At 44.0% G+C, this 23902-nt stretch overlaps 1 protein-coding gene across 2 annotated transcripts in view; it reads left to right on the plus strand.

The window, feature by feature from the left end:
- LOC106606602 (septin-9) overlaps positions 1-23902 on the plus strand; it is a 153203-nt gene that overhangs the window by 8497 nt on the left and 120804 nt on the right. The window contains exon 2 of one of the 2 annotated variants that reach the window (XM_014202917.3): positions 14789-14860. In XM_014202917.3, coding sequence (XP_014058392.1) covers positions 14789-14860 — 72 coding nt within the window. Of the gene's footprint in view, positions 1-14788; positions 14861-19961; positions 20094-23902 lie in introns of those variants that run through there. The other variant, XM_014202919.3, reaches the window with a different exon arrangement.

Raw genomic sequence — 23902 nt, forward strand, 5'->3', positions numbered from 1 at the left:
ATCATCACATCAGAAGCCCTGGTCAGCTTTAAGACTTCTTCTGGATGTTGAGTCTTGTATGGAGAAGAATAGATGACAGCTGAGCTACAATCCGTTTTTCATTCTCCCACTCTGAGAGACAGAGGGAATCTATTCTAGACTATGGCCAGGATTCAATCCGAGTCGTGTTGTAGATCACTTGACATTTACAGGTAATTTCCGATTGGGCTGACATCTGCACTGTTTACCGTAAATGTGGAAACATTGCCTTTAAATGCTGCATCACTATCTCTATCTATACTGTATATAGTGTCCCCCCTTTCCCCCTGGTCCTGTGATCTACTCTACACACAGTACAGGCCCTAGTCTCCATTTCCTACCATATGCTGTGCTCTATACTGTATGGAGCCAGGTCTGAAGTGTCCACTCTGTGTTTATCTGGGACTCCAGACAGGAATGCAGCTCTGTGATGATAGCTGTCTGTCAGGGGTATGAGATGATGCCAGGGGAGGGATTGACTGAGGAAGAGCTGTAACAGATTATGTTAGTGTCTTCTATAGTACATAGTGACACATACTGTATGAGGCCAAAAAGCTTTGTCTGTCTGTCTGTCTTTTTTGTCTCGCTCTCTGTCTCACATATCTCTCCTGGTGTCGCACGCATGCATGCACACACACACACACACACACACACACACACACACACACACACACACACACACACACACACACACACACACACACACACACACACACACACACACACCCTTAAGGTTTTCAAGACCAGGATTGGAATGAATTGTTTAGTGGTCCCAATTCATATTTTTTTAATTCCGGGAAAAAAAACAAACAACACAAACAAACACAAACAAATATGTTACCTTCAAACCTTAGATGACCCTGTAGTTTATACACTGTAGATAGCCCCCCTCCCCTCTCTGTCTCAATTCAATTTAAGGGGCTTTATTGGAATGGGAAACATATATTTACATTTCCAAAGCAAGTGAAATAGATATTAAACAAAAGTGAAATAAACAATAAAAAGTTTATTGTGAACAGTAAATATTACACTCACACAAGTTCCAAAATAATAAAGACATTTCAAGTGTCACATTATGTCTATATTACGGTGTTGTAGCGATGTGCAAATAGTTAAAGTACTAAAGGGAAAATAAATAAATATGGGTTGTATGGTGTTTGTTCTTCACTGGTTGTCCTTTTCTTGTGGCAACAGGTCACAAATCTTACTGCTGTGATTGCACACTGTGGTATTTCACACAATAGATATGGAATTATATCTAAATTGGATTTGTTTTCGAAATCTTTGCGGGTCTGTGTAATCTGAGGGAAATATGTGTCTCTAATATGGTCATACATTTGGCAGGAGGTTAGGAAGTGCAGCTCAATTTCCACCTCATTTTGTGGGCAGTGTGCACATAGCCTGTCTTCTCTTGAGAGCCAGGTCTGCCTATGGCGACCTTTCTCAATAGCAAGGCTATTCTCTCTCTCTCTCTCTCTCTCTCTCTCTCTCTCTCTCTCTCTCTTTTTTGGCGGCATGAAGCTTTCATTAGATCAATGAAATTGCCGAACGGGTTAAGGTCAAACAACTTTTTTGTTTACTGTTTAGATTAAATCGAGCGCTCTCAAACTTCCCATCATTCTGATTACGGTAGTCATTTTGTCACCCTCATCATGGCAAAGACACGGAGAAATGCATATGATGCAGCTTTCAAGTTGAAGGCGATTGATCTGGCTGTTGGAAAAGGAAATAGAGCTGCTGCACGGGAGCTTGGTCTTAATGAGTCGATGATAAGACGTTGGAAACAGCAGCGTGAGGAATTTACTCAGTGCAAAAAGACAACTAAAGCTTACTGCTAATTTTAAATTTTTTGTTACAAGCCGTGTTTCGTTAAAGCCTATTTATTTTTGTTACAAGCCGTGTTTCGTTAAAGCCTGTGTAAAGTTCATTTGTTTCAATGTACCGGTAGGCACCTGCGGCTTATAGACATGTGCGGCTTATTTATGTTCAAAATAATACTTTTAAAAAAATTCAGTGGGTGCGGCTTATATTCAGGTGCGCTTAATAGTCCGGAAATTACGGTACATAAAATTTTCTCAAGAGCAATTCCTGAGGGGGACACCAAAAGTAGTGCTGTAACACATAGCCTACATTGTAATATGGTAAATGTATATTGAGGAACCAAAGAAATAAGGTGTTTGCCATACTCCTAACTACCGGTACCCAAAACTACACAACTAATCACAACAACAATACCATTGCCTTTAACAAATCTTAGTTCAGTCACCAGTTTAAGTTGAGAGTGGGGGTATCCATGGCATTTTCCAATTATGTTCCTATTTTACAAGTCAAAAAAATGGAGAACCTTTCATAATGTTGCCAAACAGAGACTCAAACTTACCTGAGACTCCCTGTCTCTGCCAGTCTGTCCCTGCATATCTGTTCCCAACTCTGCTGTCTGTGTGCCATCTGTTTCCTGCTCTGCCTCATGACATCATTGTGAAACATTTCCATTAGAATTTCATTTCTTTCTTATGAACATTTTATCAACTAGTCTTTGAGATATTAGGCTACTAGGGTTCTTACTTTGCGTTTTGGTGTACTGAAAAATACTCTGATGTCCGTCTTTTTTATTTTTCTGCCATTTTTCTACCTGGCTGGCTGGCTGCACACACACACACAGTGTGTAGGTTATTTACAGTAGGAGATGGGCTTCTATCATCTTATCTTCAATCATTCTATTTGGGCTTCGATCTAAAAGGTAGCTAGCAAATGTGAAACGGATTGCAGTGACAAGAGTTGACAGCTGTATGAGTTCACCATTTACACAACATATGCTGCAACCTTTTGTAATTTTAATAGTTTGTTTCATATTGGCTGGCTTCCATCAATAGCTGAATTTGCAAAGCTAGCGAGCACCAATTCCGTTTCAGTGGTGTTTGCTATAGACTTTGCTACCCGGGTTAAATAAAGGTGAAATAAAATAAATAAAAGTTCTTCAGTTTATCGCTAACCTTATCACAGGGACTTTGAAGCACTAACTTAAATCATCTGCATGCTGATCTTGGAATAAATTGACGATAGCAAAGATTCCATCTTTGACGACGCCACATAAATGGAATAGGTACTAGCTAGCTTAATAGTTAATATTTGCGCGCTAGCTCTGCATATTCAGCTAGTGTGTGCGTGTGTGAACCCTGCCAACATAAAACAAAACATTGCATTGGTGCGATTGACTGGATGAACCTCACGTCGGTTACGTGCATTGAGTGCCTTTCAGACAGTAGATACGACCCCTCTGTTACCTTGCCAACTAAGGAACTGGCAATGGATCAAACCATTGTGAGGCAAAGGGTGGGTGGTCGCAATCTTTTCAAACTTAAAAACGCGCTATTAAGTGTCTATAATCAGCACAATTGCTTTCATTGCGTATTATTCATATTATTTAAATTACATAGTTATGTTTACAGTGATATATTGGGGGGGACAAATCATATTTTTCCCAGGATGGGGGGGTCGTGTCCCCCCCCGGGATTTCCGCCCCTGCCCAGTAGCCTACACTCTTATAAAATTGGGTTCCAAAAGGGTTCTTCAGCTGTCCCCATATGATAACCATTTTTGGTTCCAGATAGAACTCTTTTGGGTTCCCTCTGGGGAAAGGGTTCTACATGGAACCAAAAAGGACTCTTCAAATGGCTCTCAATTCTGGTGAAACAGAACATATCAGCATGGATTCCAGGCAAAAACACACCTGTGTCAGTAGTGGTGATAAAATCCTGGGTGAGTTTTGATGAGTGAGAGAAAGGCTTGTGTTAAAAGTTTTCAGTTTTCATAAAACCGGTTTTCAAGTTTAAAGGAGCATTATACTCTGAATAAAATTCTAAGTTTGTCAGATGTTTTCTAATGTCCAGATGCGTCCACATCCCATGCCATCGGCTGTGTAGATCCAACTACTGTATATGCCTCAACACCAAATGAATGGAAAATATGAGCACCACAAACCAGGAAACTAGACCTACAAGGAGCTTATCTTTTCCATTCATTTTAGATTGTGGCATGTAGCTTAATCTACACAACAGAACACCACTTTTGGGTTATGAAAACATCTGACAAGCGTAGATTTTGGAGTGGAATATCCCTTTAACAGCATGAGCTTTATCAGTGCTCACCGGTCTTATTGCCGTTTAGAAATCTATCTGAGCCTGGTGCGGTCCAGGGTCACAGTCAGTACTATTCACAGAACTGTTCACAGTCTACTCACGGTCAGTACTATTCACATAACCATTCACAGTCTACTCATGGTCAGTACTATTCACGGTCAGTACTATTCACGGTCAGTACTATTCACTGTACTATTCACAGTCTACTCACGGTCAGTCTACTCACGGTCAGTACTATTCACGGTCAGTACTATTCATGGTCAGTACTATTCACGGTCAGTACTATTCACAGAACTGTTCACAGTCTACTCACGGTCAGTATTATTCACAGAACTGTTCACAGAACTGTTCACAGTACTATTCACAGAACTGTTCACAGTCTACTCGCGGTCAGTACTATTCACGATCAGTACTATTCACAGTCAGTACTATTCACAGAACTGTTCACAGTCTACTCACGGTCAGTACTATTCACAGAACTGTTCACAGTCTACTCATGGTCAGTACTATTCACGGTCAGTACTATTCACGGTCAGTACTATTCACAGAACCATTCACAGTCTCCTCACGGTCAGTACTATTCACGGTCAGTACTATTCACATAACCATTCACAGTCTACTCATGGTCAGTACTATTCACGGTCAGTACTATTCACTGTACTATTCACAGTCTACTCACGGTCAGTACTATTCACGGTCAGTACTATTCATGGTCAGTACTATTCACGGTCAGTACTATTCACAGAACTGTTCACAGTCTACTCACGGTCAGTACTATTCACAGAACTGTTCACAGAACTGTTCACAGTACTATTCACAGAACTGTTCACAGTCTACTTGCGGTAAGTACTATTCACGGTCAGTACTATTCACAGTCAGTACTATTCACAGAACTGTTCACAGTCTACTCACGGTCAGTACTATTCACAGAACTGTTCACAGTCTACTCATGGTCAGTACTATTCACGGTCAGTACTATTCACGGTCAGTACTATTCACAGAACTGTTCACAGTATACTCACGGTCAGTGCTATTCACAGAACTGTTCACAGTCTACTCGCGGTCAGTACTATTAACTGTACTATTCACAGTCTACTCACGGTCAGTACTATTCACGGTCAGTACTATTCACGGTCAGTACTATTCACATAACTATTCACAGTCTCCTCACGGTCAGTACTATTCACATACCCATTCACAGTCTACTCATGGTCAGTACTATTCACGGTCAGTACTATTCACGGTCAGTACTATTCACTGTACTATTCACAGTCTACTCACGGTCAGTGCTATTCACGGTCAGTACTATTCACAGTCAGTACTATTCACAGTCTACTCACAGTCAGTACTATTCACAGAACTATTCACGGTTTACTCACGGTCAGTACTATTCACAGAACTATTCACAGTCTACTCACGGTCAGTACTATTCACATAACTATTCACAGTCTACTCACGGTCAGTACTATTCACGGTCAGTACTATTCACGGTCAGTACTATTCACATAACTATTCACAGTCTACTCACAGTCAGTACTATTCACGGTCAGTACTATTAACGGTCAGTACTATTCACAGAACTATTCACAGTCTACTCACGGTCAGTACTATTCACGTTCAGTATTATTCACGGTCAGTACTATTCACAGTACTGTTCACAGTCTACTCACGGTCAGTACTATTCACAGTACTGTTCACAGTCTACTCACGGTCAGTACTATTCACAGTACTGTTCACAGTCTACTCACGGTCAGTACTATTCACATAACTATTCACAGTCTACTCACGGTCAGTACCATTCACATAACTATTCACAGTCTACTCACGGTCAGTACTATTCACGGTCAGTACTATTCACAAAACTATTCACAGTCTACTCATGGTCAGTACTATTCACGGTCAATACTATTCACAGAACCATTCACAGTCTCCTCACGGTCAGTACTATTCACGGTCAGTACTATTCACGGTCAGTACTATTCACAGAACTATTCACAGTCTACTCACGGTCAGTACTATTCACGGTCAGTACTATTCACAGAACTATTCACAGTCTACTCACGGTCAGTACTATTCACAGTCAGTATTATTCACGGTCAGTACTATTCACAGTACTGTTCACAGTCTACTCACGGTCAGTACTATTCACAGTACTGTTCACAGTCTACTCACGGTCAATACTATTCACAGTACTGTTCACAGTCTACTCACGGTCAGTACTATTCACATAACTATTCACAGTCTACTCACGGTCAGTACTATTCACATAACTATTCACAGTCTACTCACGGTCAGTACTATTCACGGTCAGTACTATTCACAGAACTATTCACAGTCTACTCATGGTCAGTACTATTCACGGTCAGTACTATTCACAGAACCATTCACAGTCTCCTCACGGTCAGTACTATTCACAGTCAGTACTATTCACATAACGGTCAGTACTATTCACGGTCAGTACTATTCACATAACTATTCATAGTCTACTCACGGTCAGTACTATTCACGGTCAGTACTATTCACATAACTATTCACAGTCTCCTCACGGTCAGTACTATTCACGGCCAGTACTATTCACATAACCATTCACAGTCTACTCATGGTCAGTACTATTCACGGTCAGTACTATTCACTGTACTATTCACAGTCTCCTCACGGTCAGTCTACTCACGGCCAGTACTATTCACATAACCATTCACAGTCTACTCATGGTCAGTACTATTCACGGTCAGTATTATTCATGGTCAGTACTATTCACGGTCATTACTGTTCACAGTCTACTCACGGTCAGTACTATTCACAGTAGTATTCACGGTCTACTCACGGTCAGTACTCTTCACAGAACTGTTCACAGTCTACTCACGGTCAGTACTATTCACATAACTATTCACAGTCTACTCACGGTCAGTACTATTCACGGTCAGTACTATTCACAGAACTATTCACAGTCTACTCACGGTCAGTACTATTCACGTTCAGTATTATTCACGGTCAGTATTATTCACGGTCAGTACTATTCACAGTCTACTCACGGTCAGTACTATTCATGGTCAGTACTATTCACAGAACTATTCACAGTCTACTCACGGTCAGTACTATTCACGGTCAGTACTATTCACAGTCAGTACTATTCACAGTACTGTTCACAGTCTACTCACAGTCAGTACTATTCACAGTCTACTCACGGTCAGTACTATTCACAGTCTACTCACAGTCAGTGCTATTCACAGTCTACTCACGGTCAGTACTATTCACGGTCAGTACTATTCACAGTACTTTTCACAGTCTACTCACGGTCAGTACTATTCACAGTACTGTTCACAGTCTACTCACGGTCAGTACCATTCTGTGTGGTCATTACTCAAGGTAGGAGACTTCCAGGTAAAGACCTTATCTGGGCTCTGTGGGCTGTGAAAACACATGAAAAATGACCATCTCTCCAGTCAATTCCCCGCTGGTTGTCCATTCCCAGCCTCTGTTTCACAGGCCAGTTGTGAAACTGTGTAAACTCTGCGTGGTGTTTGCAGCATACTCTGAACATGTGTAATGAGGGCCATAAAAACACAATGGGTCAGATGGATGAGTTGGGGGGAGGAAGGAGGGAGGGATGGATGGATGAGTTGGGGGGAGGAAGGAGGGAGGGATGGATGGATGGGGGAGAAGGGGGGATGGATCAGGCTCAACTCTGCCCTCCTGCTCAAACAGGGACTAGCCTCCTTTACAAATACAGTCAAGAAGGATCAAGGCCCATTGAGGTGTGTGTGTGTGTGTTTGTATGTGTGTGTGCTTGTGTGCTCACGCACTAGTGTGAACGTTTACTACAGGGTCACAGGGTTTAAAGTGCAGGAGACGGGCCCTCTCCCCCCAATCCTCTTGTTTTCTCTCCTCAGTCCTCTAGAACCAATAACTCATCATTTCATATGTTTGACGAGGCCTGCACTTGACCGGTCAGATCACTCAATCACACTTCATGACACACTGATTGTTCTGAAGTGCGACTATTCAGACACTTCAGTTCACTAATAACAAAGGACTGGGGAAGTACCAAAGGAAACTTTATTGTTCATATGAAAACATGAAAATGCTTCACCTGTATAACTGTCGGGGGAAGAAATGTGGTTAAGCTGTTGTGAAACAGTGTGTGGTATTTGTGTGTTAAACTTTACCACCTAGCCCTGATACATGGCTGTTGAATCCTATGTGACGTCTAAGAGGGAGTCAACAGCCATGTGGCAGGGCTATTTACCACCATGAAACCTACATACCACCATCATAAACCTGACATATTGTAACTGATTTGTAGCAGTCCCTCAGAGTTAAGAGGGCCATTCTAGCTTTGTGTGAGGAGATTCACATGACACCTATATGAGGCCACACCTGTCTCTGAGTACAGTTGTGGAGAAGCCCACACCTATCTCTGAGTAGAGTTGTGGAGAAGGCCACACCTGTCTCTGAGTAGAGTTGTGGAGAAGCCCACACCTATCTCTGAGTAGAGTTGTGGAGAAGGCCACACCTGTCTCTGAGTACAGTTGTGGAGAAGGTCACACCTGTGTTTTTGTGTGGTTGTGGAGAAGGCCACACCTGTCTCTCGGTGTGGTTGTGGAGAAGGCCACACCTGTCTCTCGGTGTGGTTGTGGAGAAGGTCACACCTGTCTCTCTGTGTGGTTGTGGAGAAGGCCACACCTGTCTCTCGGTGTGGTTGTGGAGAAGGTCACACCTGTCTCTCTGTGTGGTTGTGGAGAAGGCCACACCTGTCTCTCGGTGTGGTTGTGGAGAAGGTCACACCTGTCTCTCTGTGTGGTTGTGGAGAAGGCCACACCTGTCTCTCGGTGTGGTTGTGGAGAAGGTCACACCTGTCTCTCTGTGTGGTTGTGGAGAAGGCCACACCTGTCTCTCGGTGTGGTTGTGGAGAAAGCCACACCTGTCTCTGTGTGGTTGTGGAGAAGGCCACACCTGTCTCTCGGTGTGGTTGTGGAGAAAGCCACACCTGGATATCATAAGGTGAATGCATCAATTTGTAAGTCGCTCTGGATAAGAGCGTCTGCTAAATGACGTAAATGTAAATGTAAATGTCTCTCTGTGTGGTTGTGGAGAAGGCCACACCTGTCTCTCTGTGTGGTTGTGGAGAAGGCCACACCTGTCTCTCTGTGTGGTTGTGGAGAAGGCCACACCTGTCTCTCTGTGTGGTTGTGGAGAAGGCCACACCTGTCTCTCTGTGTGGTTGTGGAGAAGGCCACACCTGTCTCTCTGTGTGGTTGTGGAGAAGGCCACACCTGTCTCTCTGTGTGGTTGTGGAGAAAGCCACACCTGTCTCTGTGTGGTTGTGGAGAAAGCCACACCTGTCTCTCTGTGTGGTTGTTTTGTGTGTGGAGCTGTAGAGGGCCCTGTAGCGCTTCACTCACATGTTCAGTCTTGTCCCGGGCTTTTCAACAACACACACTCTCTCACACACATCATCTCCTTTGTTCCGACAACACTGTGGGTTCCGCTCTGGGGTTGCTCACACTTTTATTTTCCATTCAGGCTTTACAGGAGTTGATGATTGGCTCAAACACTGTTGTACTCTGCCAGTGAACCTATGATCAGTCTGTCCACTCCCTAAAATCAGTGGGACTCCTATAGCTACTGGCAGCATTGACTAAATGCCAAATTATGCCATATCGGTTTGGTTGTTACATGTTTTTTTCTGTTTAACATATTCTGAATGTCAAATTCATGCCGTATATTGTTGGCTGTTTTGTAGTCCTTAGGCCTACTTGTGTTACGCTGTCCCACAAAGTTTGGATGCGATATTTATCTGTTTGATAGTTTTTGTGCTGCATACATGTTTTATTAATGTCTTATCTTATTTGTTTGTTGTTGTAGTACGTATTTAGCTGTCTGTAGTTATCTCATTAGTTAGCGTCTGTTAGTTTCCCATTGAGATTCTGCAGTGTCAGCTATGTTGTGTTTATGTAGCACCTCCCCTGCCTTTCTGTTGTTGTGCTAGAGACTCTAGACTCACCATTCACCTTTCACGAGCTGTAGCTCTCTGTGGCTCTCCAGCATTAGTTATAGAATAAGGTAAAGCATGGACTTTCTTCTCTGTCTTGCTCATCATTCATAACTGTAAATATATGTGCTGCCTGTCCCAGGTCAGGTGTGTGTACTTTACTGACATGTCGACATCCCTCATTGACTCACAGCTGTTCAGTTCATGTCCTTATTCTCAGGTGGTTTGAACATTGCTCTATAACAACCATAGCATCTCCAGGACTGAACATTGTTCTATAACAACCATAGCATCTCCAGGACTGAACATTGTTCTAGAACAACCATAGCATCTCCAGGACTGAACATTGTTCTAGAACAACCATAGCCTCTCCAGGACTGAACATTGTTCTATAACAACCATAGCCTCTCCAGGACTGAACATTGTTCTATAACAACCATAGCCTCTCCAGGACTGAACATTGCTCTATAACAACCATAGCCTCTCCAGGACTGAACATTGTTCTAGAACAACCATAGCCTCTCCAGGACTGAACATTGTTCTAGAACAACCATAGCCTCTCCAGGACTGAACATTGTTCTAGAACAACCATAGCCTCTCCAGGACTGAACATTGTTCTAGAACAACCATAGCATCTCCAGGACTGAACATTGTTCTAGAACAACCATAGCCTCTCCAGGACTGAACATTGTTCTAGAACAACCATAGCCTCTCCAGGACTGAACATTGTTTTATAACAACCATAGCTTCTCCAGGACTGAACATTGTTCTAGAACAACCATAGCCTCTCCAGGACTGAACATTGTTCTATAACAACCATAGCCTCTCCAGGACTGAACATTGTTCTAGAACAACCATAGCCTCTCCAGGACTGAACATTGTTCTAGAACAACCATAGCCTCTCCAGGACTGAACATTGCTCTATAACAACCATAGCCTCTCCAGGACTGAACATTGTTCTAGAACAACCATAGCCTCTCCAGGACTGAACATTGTTCTATAACAACCATAGCCTCTCCAGGACTGAACATTGTTCTAGAACAACCATAGCCTCTCCAGGACTGAACATTGTTCTATAACAACCATAGCCTCTCCAGGACTGAACATTGTTCTATAACAACCATAGCTTCTCCAGGACTGAACATTGTTCTAGAACAACCATAGCCTCTCCAGGACTGAACATTGCTCTATAACAACCATAGCCTCTCCAGGACTGAACATTGTTCTATAACAACCATAGCCTCTCCAGGACTGAACATTGTTCTAGAACAACCATAGCTTCTCCAGGACTGAACATTGTTCTAGAACAACCATAGCCTCTCCAGGACTGAACATTGTTCTATAACAACCATAGCTTCTTCAGGACTGAACATTGTTCTAGAACAACCATAGCTTCTCCAGGACTGAACATCATTTTGATTCAAAGCTCCAGTCTAAAGCTCTCTGCCAAGCCACAGTTTAGAAAACAACGATCAATTCCCAATTTAAATCATTAATCCCCATTACTTACAGTGACAGTGAATGGTGAGTCAATCTATGATACGTCCCAAAAGGCACCCATATTCCCTTTATAGTGCACTACTTTTGACCAGGATCCTAATGGCTATATAGGGAATAGGGTGCCATTTGGGAAGCAAACTCAGTCTAAGTGAGGGATTACAGTAAATAAATAATCAGTTGTCTGAGCTAGCAGAGGTGTGTGTGTGTGTGTGTGTGCCGCATAGTTTCATCCTCCTGTTACAACACTACCACCACCTCCCTGAAAAAAACAGACCTGTTGCTACTGTTGCTATGATGACTGGGCCATTTGTGGTCTAGAGGAGCAGGAAGGAGAGGCACGTTTGGTGAGTGGCAGGGGAGAGTAGTCGCTCTATCGAGCTCTCATCCAACCCTGCTTCAGTACAATGTTACCGGGCTCTGTTTAGCTGAGTGAGGGTGTGTGCTCTTGGTTTTGCTGGTCTGGTCTGGTACTGGTAGCTTCACTGGGTCTCTGAATGTTAGTTGTATCTATCTGGCAGGAGGAGTGAATGGCTCTGGGCTCAGCTAGTCTGGTCTGGTAGCCTCTCTCTGGCCAGTCTGTTGTTTGGTCAGTAGGAGGAGGAATTAGAGCGTGGCTGGCTGTGCTGCTGCTGTTTCTCTGAAGTTACTGGACTGCTGGCTTCTCTCTGATGTCCGTCAGTCTGGGAGAGCCAGGCATTGCTTTCTGTGGCCACAGAGACAAATTCCAGAGCAAACAGCAGTCTGTGGGTTCCAGTGGATGTCAGTTTTCTTCCTAATTTTTCTTTGCTCTCTCACACATAAACATTGAGATGGACTTAACAGAGAAGCAAGTTTCTTCTCTTCTGTCTTACAACCAAAGACGTACATGCACGTGTCATCTTGTCGAGTATGCTAGGATGTCCAAATGTGTGTGTGTGAGAGAGGCCTGTGTGAGAGAGGCCTGTGCTTTAATATATTCAGTAACATACAATCAGAAACCCCTTTAGACTTCCTCCCACAGTATTCAGTAACATACAGTCAGAACCCCTTTAGACTTCCTCCCACAGTATTCAGTAACATACAGTCAGAACCCCTTTAGACCTCCTCCCACAGTATTCAGTAACATACAGTCAGAACTCCTTTAGACTTTCTTCCACAGTATTCAGTAACATACAGTCAGAACCCCTTTAGACTTCCTCCCACAGTATTCAGTAACATACAGTCAGAACTCCTTTAGACTTCCTCCCACAGTATTCAGTAACATACAGTCAGAACTCCTTTAGACTTCCTCCCACAGTATTCAGTAACATACAGTCAGAACTCCTTTAGACTTTCTTCCACAGTATTCAGTAACATACAGTCAGAACTCCTTTAGACTTCCTCCCACAGTATTCAGTCACATACAGTCAGAAATCCTTTAGACTTTCTTCCACAGTATTCAGTAACATACAGTCAGAACTCCTTTAGACTTCCTCCCACAGTATTCAGTAACATACAGTCAGAACCCCTTTAGACTTCCTTCCACAGTATTCAGTAACATACAGTCAGAACCCTTTAGACTTCCTCCCACAGTATTCAGTAACATACAGTCAGAACTCCTTTAGACTTCCTCCCACAGTATTCAGTAACATACAGTCAGAACTCCTTTAGACTTCCTCCCACAGTATTCAGTAACATACAGTCAGAACTCCTTTAGACTTCCTCCCACAGTATTCAGTAACATACAGTCAGAACTCCTTTAGACTTCCTCCCACAGTATTCAGTAACATACAGTCAGAACTCCTTTAGACTTCCTCCCACAGTATTCAGTAACATACAGTCAGAACTCCTTTAGACTTCCTCCCACAGTATTCAGTAACATACAGTCAGAACTCCTTTAGACTTCCTCCCACAGTATTCAGTAACATACAGTCAGAACCCTTTAGACTTCCTTCCACAGTATTCAGTCACATACAGTCAGAAATCCTTTAGACTTTCTTCCTGTCCCTCAGCTGTCTATGTCTCTCTAAAGACACTGGTGACACTTCAGAGAGGAATCCACATCTCTTGGTCATGTTGGTGAACGATGTCATACAGGACAGAACTGAGAAAGGAAGTGTCTCAATAAAAGGAGGAACCAGAACAGGATGGGTCAGTTGACTCAGTAACCACAGGTTGGAGTCATTTCATCTGAATAGTACTGACTGGGTTAAATCCCTGATCTCTTATGATGGTTGTCTAGCAGTCTACGCTGCTGCCCCTGGAAGACATACTGTATATCTCTCCAGCATTGGTTTGAATCTGTCCCACTACAATTTCAGCACCCTCTCCCTCTCGTCTCCTGTCACTCCTCTCCTCTACCATATCCAATAAACACTAAATATGTGAGGGGAAAAAAAGAACAGGAAATGACTGTGCTCTCAACATCTACCCTCATCATGTAATTGATAACTGTGGTGATTCTAGAGGGGGTCCCCATTTTACTCTTACTAGTTCGGTAGAATTTCAGCTGCAGCCATGTATCAGTAACTCACTAGTCGTCCTCCCACTAAGCGTATCTACCATACACCCTTCCTCTGCTGGTATGACCTGTACTGGTATGGGTGATGGTTGACCAAGTTGACCGTTGAACTCTGTGACCTCCCGACGACCTCTCATTCTACAGAGAGACCAACAGTCTACACAGAATCTACATTACAGTCCACACACACACACACACACACACACACACACACACACACACACACACACACACACACACACACACACACACACACACACACACACACACACACACACACACACACACACACACACACTCCAACACCTCAACTCTCCTGGCCTGGAATAAGGAATGATCAGTACAGAACAGAGCACAACAGACCCTGTATTGATCTGGAATGGAATAGGTCACTCCCAGTCAGCATTGTATGGGAAGCCGTAGTGGAACGCCAGAAGGCATTCCAGTGATTCCAGAGCTGCTCAGTGTCACCTAGGATCTGTGATGGCTGTCACTGGGTTCTCTGTTGTCAGGTTATCAGCCATGTGGGTTTTAGTGTTGTTAACTTGCAGGCATATGTAGTGTTATGTTATAATGGTATTATGCAACATAGAATGGATGACCTTTATTGATCGCCCTCCCTCCCTCCCTCCTCTCTCTCTATCTTCCTCTGGGTGACAGGTATTGCCAGGTCCACCAGTGGGAGACTGAGGAGGACAGACAGAGAAGGTTCTTCTTCCATCACCAGTCCCAGTAAGTTATACTGTTTCTATCTGAGGCATTCACCATACACACGCATTATTACTTACATACATCTGTTGGCCTCAACACAAGGACTTTGATTAATGCTACTGAGTTCATGTTGTGGGCTGAGCAAAATGCACAGCTGAATTGGTGAAGTGCGGGTTGACAAGGCACTGTTGACTGCCCTTCACACTTTTCACTGGATTTAGTGAAAGTAACAAACTGTATTCCGTCAGCAAGCAGACTTCATCAGGGTTTCTGAGAAGTGAGCCACGAAACAGGTGCTGTAGCACAGATGGACCGATATGTTACAGTAAGCAGGTAGGAATGAATCACAAATATTCCCCTTGAGAGAGGAGAGAGGGATGATTAAGACAGACACGGTGAGGGTGAGATGGAGAGAGATTTAGATATTTGGTATTTTATTAGGATCCCCATTAGCTGTTGCAAAAGCAGCAGCTACTCTTCCTGCGGTCCACACAAAACATGAAACATGACATAATACAGAACATTAATAGACAAGAACAGAACTACATCAAAAAATGGTTTTGAAGCACACGTAGCCTACATATCAATACATACACAGAGGCGTTGTTCCGTGAGATGTTGCTTTATCTGTTTTTTGAAACCAGGCTTGCTGTGTATTTGAGCAATATGAGATGAACCGAGTTCCATGCAATAATGGCTCTATACAATAATGTACGTTTTCTTGAATATGTTCTGGATTTGGGGACTGTGAAAAGACTCCTGGTGGCATGTCTGGTGGCATAAGTGTGTGTGTCAGAGCTGTGTATAAATTGACTTTGCAAACAATTTGGGATTTTCAACACATTAATGTTTATTTTAAAAAGAAGTGATGCAGTCAGTCTCATTTCAACTCTTAGCCAAGAGAGACTGGCATGCATAGTATTTATACTATGATTACAATGAAGAGCAAGACGTGCCGCTCTGTTCTGGGCCAGCTGCAGCTTAACTAGGTCTTTCCTTGCAGCACTTGACCACACGTCTGGACAATAATCAAGATAAGACAAAACTAGAGCCTGCAGGACTTGCTTTTTGGAGTGTGGTGTCAAAAACCATAGCGTCTCTTTATTACAGACAGACCTCTCCCCAGCTTTACAACCATTGAATCTATATGTTCTGACCATGACAGTTTACAATCTAAGGAAATGTCAAGTAATTTAGTCTCCTCAACTTGTTCAACAGTCACACCATTCATTACCAGATTCAGCCGAGGTCTAGAACTTAAGGAATACTTTGTACTAAATACAATGCTCTTAGTTTTAGAGATGCTCAGGACCAGTTTATTACTGGCCACCCATTCCAAAACAGACTGCAATTCTTTGTTAGGAGTTTCAGTGACTTAATTAGCTGTGGTGGCTGATGAGTACATCGTTGAGTCATCAGCATACATGGACACGCATGCTTTGTTTAATGCCAGTGGCAGGTCATTGGTAAAAATAGAAAAGAGTAGAGGGCCTAGAGAGCTGCCCTGCGGTACACCACACGTTACATGTTTGACATTAGAGAAGCTTCCATTAAAGAAAACCCTTTAGTTCTATTAGATAGATAGCTCTCAATCCACGATATGGCTGATGTTGAAAAGCCATAACGTTTTTTCAACAATAGGTTATGGTCAATAATATCAAAGGCTGCACTGAAATCTAACAGTACAGCTCCCACAATCTTTTTATTATCAATTTATTTCAACCAATCATCAGTCATTTGTGTCAGTGGAGTACATGTTGAGTGCCCTTCTCTATAAGCATGCTGAAAGTCTGTTGTTAATTTGTTTACAGAGAAATAGCATTGTATTTGGTCAAACACCATTTTTTCTAACAGTTTGCTAAGAGCTGGCAGAAAGCTGATAGGTCTGCTGTTAGAACCAGTAAAGGCCGCTTTACCACTCTTGAGTAGCTGAATGACTTTGGCTTCCCTCCGGGCCTGAGGACAAAGACTTTCCTCTAGGCTCAGATTAAAGATATGACAGATAGCTCAGTAGCTTTCCATCTAAGTTGTCAATGCCAGGAGGTTGGTCATTATTGATCAATAACAATCATCTTTCCACCTATCCCACACTAACTTTACAATTTCAAACTTGCAATGCTTTTCTTTCATTATTTTTTTTTTTTATGCATGAATACAATGGCTCACTGTTCGTTGTTGGCATTTCCTGCCTAAGTTTGCCCACTTTGACAATGAAGTAATCATTAAAATATTTGCCCATATTAAATGGTTTTGTGATGAATAAGCCATCTGATTCGATGAAAGATAGAGTTGAATTTGTCTTTCTGCCCATAATTTCATTTAAAGTTTCTTTATATCATTAATCTTGGCTTCATAATACAGTTTCTTTTTCTTTTTGTTGAGTTTAGTCACATCATTTCTCAATTTAAAGTAAATCAGCCAGTCAGATGTGCAGCCAGACTTATTAGCCACTCCTTTTGCCCCATCTCTTTCAACCATACAGTTTTTCAATTCCTCATCAATCCATGGAGCCTTAACCGTTCTAACAGTCAGTTTCTTAACAGGTGCATGTTTATCAATAACTAGAAGAAGCAATTTCATAAATTCATGAAGTGCAGCATCTGGATGCTCCTTATTAAAGACATCAGACCAACAAATATTTTTAACATCCACATAAGAGCCACAGCAACATCTATTGTATGATCTCTTATACACTATTTTAGGCCCAGCTTTTGGAACTTTGGCTTTCCTGGATATAGCCACTATATCGTGATCACTGCATCCAATGGGAACGGATACAGGTTTAGAACAAAGTTCTACAGTATTAGTACAAATGTGGATGATCTTGTTTCTGTAGTGTTTGTAAACACCGTGTTAGGTTGATTAATAACCTAAACCAGATTACAGGCACTGGTTACAGTAAGAAGCTTCCTCTTGAGCGGACAGCTTGATGAAAACCAGTCACTATTCAGATCCCCAAGAAAGTAGACCTCTCTGTTTACATCACATACAATATCAAGCATTTCACACATATTATTTAAATACTGACTGTGAGCACTGGGTTTCAGTGAAAAAGATTGAAAGAGCACGAGTACGACAGTGAGACAGATTGAGATAATGATCGAAAACTTTATAAGCACTAACTATTTACTACTGCTACTGTGTGTGCGTGTGCGTGCGTGCGTGTGTGTAGGTGGGTGTTTGTGCGTGTGTTTGTGTGTGTGTTCATGTGTGTGTATTCATGTGTGTGTGTGTGCACGTGTGTGGGTAACAGCCAAGCGCTGGCATGAGGTTGCAGGCTGTGGCTGTGGCTCACCACTGAGGCCTCCTCCTCTCAGTGGGAAGAGCAAACTCCTTCTGCAGCATCAGCAATTCAGAGAGGGGTGGGGGGGGGGGGAGTAGCGCCTGGAGCACCGAGTTGGGGAGAGGGACACACACACAGCCTGTGTATGAGCACATGTCCTTGCAGGATGTGCACTCAAGCCACAGGAATCTGACAGGCAATGAGGCAGCCAGATACTGTACTATGCAGGCTAACAGACAGGCTAGGATACACACACTGACAGACAGGTTTATAGGGATATACACAGGAATTTTTACTATTAGCTGTGTGTGTGTGTGTGCGTTTATGTGTGTGCGTGCTTGCGTGTGTTTGTGTTCTCAGGTGTGTGTGTGACAGGCAGAGTGACAGACAGGCAGAGTGACAGACAGGCAGAGCTAACAGGTAGACAGGCAGACTGGGTTATGGGAAGTGTTTAGAGGTGTGAATGAGACCCATCCTGCCAGCAGACCCCCCTGATGCTGTCTCTGCAGGGCATGTGTGTCAGAGCAGGGGAGCAGGGTGGGGTGGGGGGGACTATGGAGGCTGGCAGGGGTGTGTGCCCTGTGCCCGGATGTGAGGGAGGGGGCTGGGTGGGTTGGGAAGTAGAGGGAGATGCCCCACACAAAGCCTCTCCTGGTGGGGCTGAGTTATGAGCAGACAGGAGGTAGATGGGCCTTAGGAGGAGAGTGCTGTTGTACGGTAATCTGTAGAATACACACATGTGCAGGCACACACACACACGCATGGACACACACACACGCACGCACGCACGCACGCACGCACACACGCAAACACACGCAACACACACACACACACACACACACACACACACACACACACACACACACACACACACACACACACACACACACACACACACACACACACACACACTCCAACACCTCAACTCTCCTGGCCTGGAATAAGGAATGATCAGTACAGAACCATAATTCTAACCCTAAACCTAACCCCTAAGCCTAAAATAGCTTTTTCCTTGAGGGGACCGGCAAAATGTCCTTGTTTAACTCTTCTTGTGAGGTCTTCTGGTCCCCACAAGGATAGTAAAACCAAAAACACACCAACACACACACAAACACACACAGACACACACAGGACTGGTAGAAGTCCATCTGTAGTCTTTGAATATTGTCTCTGACAGTGGCTGTATTGTCCATGGCCATGCCCTCTGGGTGACTGTGTTCAGTTAGTAGTCAGGAGACTGATCTCTATAGGCGAGGAAGACTCTATGGTCTATGTTGCTGTACAGACAGGTCTATCAGACAGTGGGTTATTGGGGCCATGGAGAGGAGAGGGTTATTTTAGGCTAACTCTAAGGAGCTCACATCACATGGTCCTTCAGGGTTTCTGCTTCCAAGATACAATGCTGCTACAGTCTTATGGCAAGGCAGAGAAAGAAGGAAAGAAAGAAAGAAACAGAGAAATAGAGTGAGAGAGAGAGAGAGAGAGAGAGAGAGAGAAAGAAAGAGAGAGAGATAGAGAGAGAGTGGGGGAGAGAGAAGAAGAAGGGGAATGGAGAGTGGGAATGAAGAGAAAGAATAACAAGAGCTCCATATGATCAGCACATGGGCATGCCGTAATTCTGGACACATTCATTAGCAGAACAGACTGAAAAATCTAACAGTGGAGAGAGAGAGAGAGAGAGAGAGAGAGAGAGAGAGAGAGAGACGGAGAGAAAGAGAGAGGAAGAGAAAGAGAGAGAGGGAAAGACAGACAAGCAGGGGAGGGAGGGAGGGAGGGAGGGAGGGAGGGAGGGAGGGAGGGAGGGAGGGAGGGAGGGAGGGAGGGGAAAAGAGAGGAAGAGAGGGCGCGAGCGAGCGAGCGAGCTAGCAAGGGGGGGAGAAAGGGGAAGTCCAGAAGGAGAGAGGAAAAAAGCAGACACTTCATGAGGCTGTGGAGGGAGTGATCTGGATATGGAGGGAGACAAATTCTCAGGTAAGACACAGGAACTCAGCCAAACTGGACTCTCATCACAGGGGAATAGTACTTTTCAGCTCTTCAGCAAACTATCTATTCAAACACCCAGAGTTTGGGTATTTTCCTCTCTCTATTTTCTGGTTTTAAGGCTTTAGCTAAGCTGCAGTTTGCAGATACAGCGTAGAGGGTTTTTGGACCTGTCCTTTGCCATGTGTCTGTCTGTCTCTTTGTCTTTCTCTCTCTCTCTCTCTCTCTCTCTCTCTCTCTCTGGCTGTCTGGTCGATGAGTTACAGTAGCTAGGATTTCATGTGTGAGACTGACCGGCACAGAGTGATCTAATCTGTGTGACAGCCAGGACAGTGGGACAGAGCTGTACGGCTCCTTGATTCTTTCTCTTTCTCTGGGTGACTTACTTACTCAGTTATCTATTGGTTCATTGAATTAGCTTGACAGGGACAGTGCACACGAATCAACATTTCAGTGTTCACATCAATGTAAATGTGTTAAAGCTTGCTATGAAGCTAATTTCCATCTGTAGGTCCGTAGTCCTCCTCTCATGTTCGTCTGTGGTGTGAAAACAGGAAAAGTGATGTTTGAACAGTACTACTTTTGTCCCCGTGGCTCCGGTGGCGAGCGACCGTCAGTGTGGGTAGAGATACTCTCTATTGGCAGGGGGACGGTTTTTCCACACTATTCTCACTTTTTCCAAATTGTCTGATTCCTGAAGTTGATGTGATTTTCCTCATAAAGTGCATCTGTCATCGGTGTCCATAGAGAACGCATTAGGCTTCAGTTTGTCTGTGAATGCATGTATGTGGATGTGTGTGTACATGTTAAAATCATCCGTGGAGAAACACCTTCAGTACCTTAATGGTGCTTTTATGAGTGTTTGTGGAGTATTGTAAAAACTCTAAATGCTGGAGTGGAAAACAGAGAATGGCTGTAACTGTAGGGCAGACAGCACAGGTGCCCTTCCTTGTCCTGTAGCACCTACTGTTTAAAGTCTGGTGTAGCGTCCCAAATGGCACCCTATTCCCTATATAGTGCCCTATGGGCCCTGGTCAAAAGTAGTGCACTATATAGGGAATACGGTGCCATTTGGGATGAAGCCTGGACCAGGGTGAGATCACCAACGATGAAGCCTGGACCAGGGTGAGATCACCAACGATGAAGCCTGGACCAGGGTGAGATCACCAACGAAGCCTGGACCAGGGTGAGATCACCAACGATGAAGCCTGGACCAGGGTGAGATCACCAACGATGAAGCCTGGACCAGGGTGAGATCACCAACGATGAAGCCTGGACCAGGGTGAGATCACCAACGATGAAGCCTGGACCAGGGTGAGATCACCAACGATGAAGCCTGGACCAGGGTGAGATCACCAACGATGAAGCCTGGACCAGGGTGAGATCACCAACGAAGCCCCCGTTTCCAGGTGCTTCCTTCAGGGAGCTGTAATGGCTTCTGCAGGAGTGTGTGTGCTTGTGTGTGTGTTCATGCATGCGTGTGTGTGTATATGCGCATGTGTGCGTGTGATCATGTGTATGTGTACACGATTACATCCACAAGTGTGTACTGGCACCACAGTGTATGCTATCTGACCCTCCACTGACTGGTCACACTGTGTTTTGACCGCACACATCAGGGATCACAGCCATGCACCTTCAATCTCAAACGACTGTATACTATGCTGAATGATAGTATCTTATCAAACCACTGTGTAAATGTACTTGTTGCCTGGCCTGAATACAGTGGAATATGACACACTTTAAAGTTTGCTTTCTTTGTTTGTAGGAGTGATTTGTAATTTTTCCAGGAGAAACACACATACACATAAAATACACATAAAACACATACAGCTAGCTGATAACTGTCACTATAGAGGGACATATACAGCAGATGCTGTATTCAGCATGATGATAACAGCTGATAACGTCACTATAGAGGGACATATACAGCAGATGCTGTATTCAGCATGATGATAACAGCTGATAACTGTCACTATAGAGGGACATATACAGCAGATGCTGTATTCAGCATGATGATAACAGCTGATAACTGTCACTATAGAGGGACATATACAGCAGATGCTGTATTCAGCATGATGATAACAGCTGATAACTGTCACTATAGAGGCACATATACAGCAGATGCTGTTAATTCGCATGATGATAACAGCTGATAACTGTCACTATAGAGGGACATATACAGCAGATGCTGTATTCAGCATGATGATAACAGCTGATAACTGTCACTATAGAGGGACATATACAGCAGATGCTGTATTCAGCATGATGATAACAGCTGATAACTGTCACTATAGAGGGACATATACAGCAGATGCTGTATTCAGCATGATGATAACAGCTGATAACTGTCACTATAGAGGGACATGTACAGCAGATGCTGTATTCAGCATGATGATAACAGCTGATAACTGTCACTATAGAGGGACATATACAGCAGATGCTGTATTCAGCATGATGATAACAGCTGATAACTGTCACTATAGAGGGACATATACAGCAGATGCTGTTAATTCGCATGATGATAACAGCTGATAACTGTCACTATAGAGGGACATATACAGCAGATGCTGTATTCAGCATGATGATAACAGCTGATAACTGTCACTATAGAGGGACATATACAGCAGATGCTGTATTCAGCATGATGATAACAGCTGACGAACAGTTAATAACTGTGACACTCACACAGTGACCTGACTGAGACCTTTCTAAGACACACGACTAACATACTGAACAGCCTCCAGCCATCCCCTAACCTCTAATAAACAGCCTCCAGCCATCCCCTAACCTCTAATGAACAGCCTCCAGCCATCCCCTAACCTCTACTGAACAGCCTCCAGCCATCCCCTAACCTCTACTGAACAGCCTCCAACCAACCCCCAACCTCTAATGAAGAGCCTCCAGCCATCCCCTAACCTCTAATGAACAGCCTCCAACCAACCCCCAACCTCTAATGAAGAGCCTCCAGCCATCCCCTAACCTCTACAGAACAGCCTCCAGCCATCCCCTAACCTCTACAGAACAGCCTCCAGCCATCCCCTAACCTCTAATGAACAGCCTCCAGCCATTCCCTAACCTCTACTGAAGAGCCTCTAGCCATCCCCTAACCTCTAATGAACAGCCTCCAGCCATCCCCTAACCTCTACTGAACAGCCTTCAGCCATCCCCTAACCTCTAATGAACAGCCTCCAGCCATCCCCTAACCTCTAATGAACAGCCTCCAACCAATCCCCAACCTCTAATGAACAGCCTCCAGCCATCCCCTAACCTCTACTGAACAGCCTCCAGCCATCCCCTAACCTCTAATGAACCGCCTCCAGCCATCCCCTAACCTCTAGTGAACAGCCTCCAGCAATCCCCTAACCTCTACTGAACAGCCTCCAGCCTCCAGCCATCCCCTAACCTCTAGTGAACAGCCTCCAGCCATCCCCTAACCTCTAATGAACAGCCTCCAGCCATCCCCTAACCTCTACTGAACAGCCTCCAGCCATCCCCTAACCTCTACTGAACAGCCTCCAGCCATCCCCTAACCTCTAATAAACAGCCTCCAGCCATCCCCTAACCTCTACTGAACAGCCTCCAGCCATCCCCTAACCTCTAATAAACAGCCTCCAGCCATCCCCTAACCTCTAATAAACAGCCTCCAGCCATCCCCTAACCTCTAATAAACAGCCTCCAGCCATCCCCTAACCTCTAATAAACAGCCTCCAGCCATCCCCTAACCTCTAGTGAACAGCCTCCAGCCATCCCCTAACCTCTAATAAACAGCCTCCAGCCATCCCCTAACCTCTAGTGAA

This window comes from Salmo salar, chromosome 03 (genome assembly GCF_965601325.2).
Source record: "Salmo salar chromosome 03, fSalSal1, whole genome shotgun sequence".
Classification (NCBI taxonomy): Eukaryota; Metazoa; Chordata; class Actinopteri; order Salmoniformes; family Salmonidae; genus Salmo; species Salmo salar.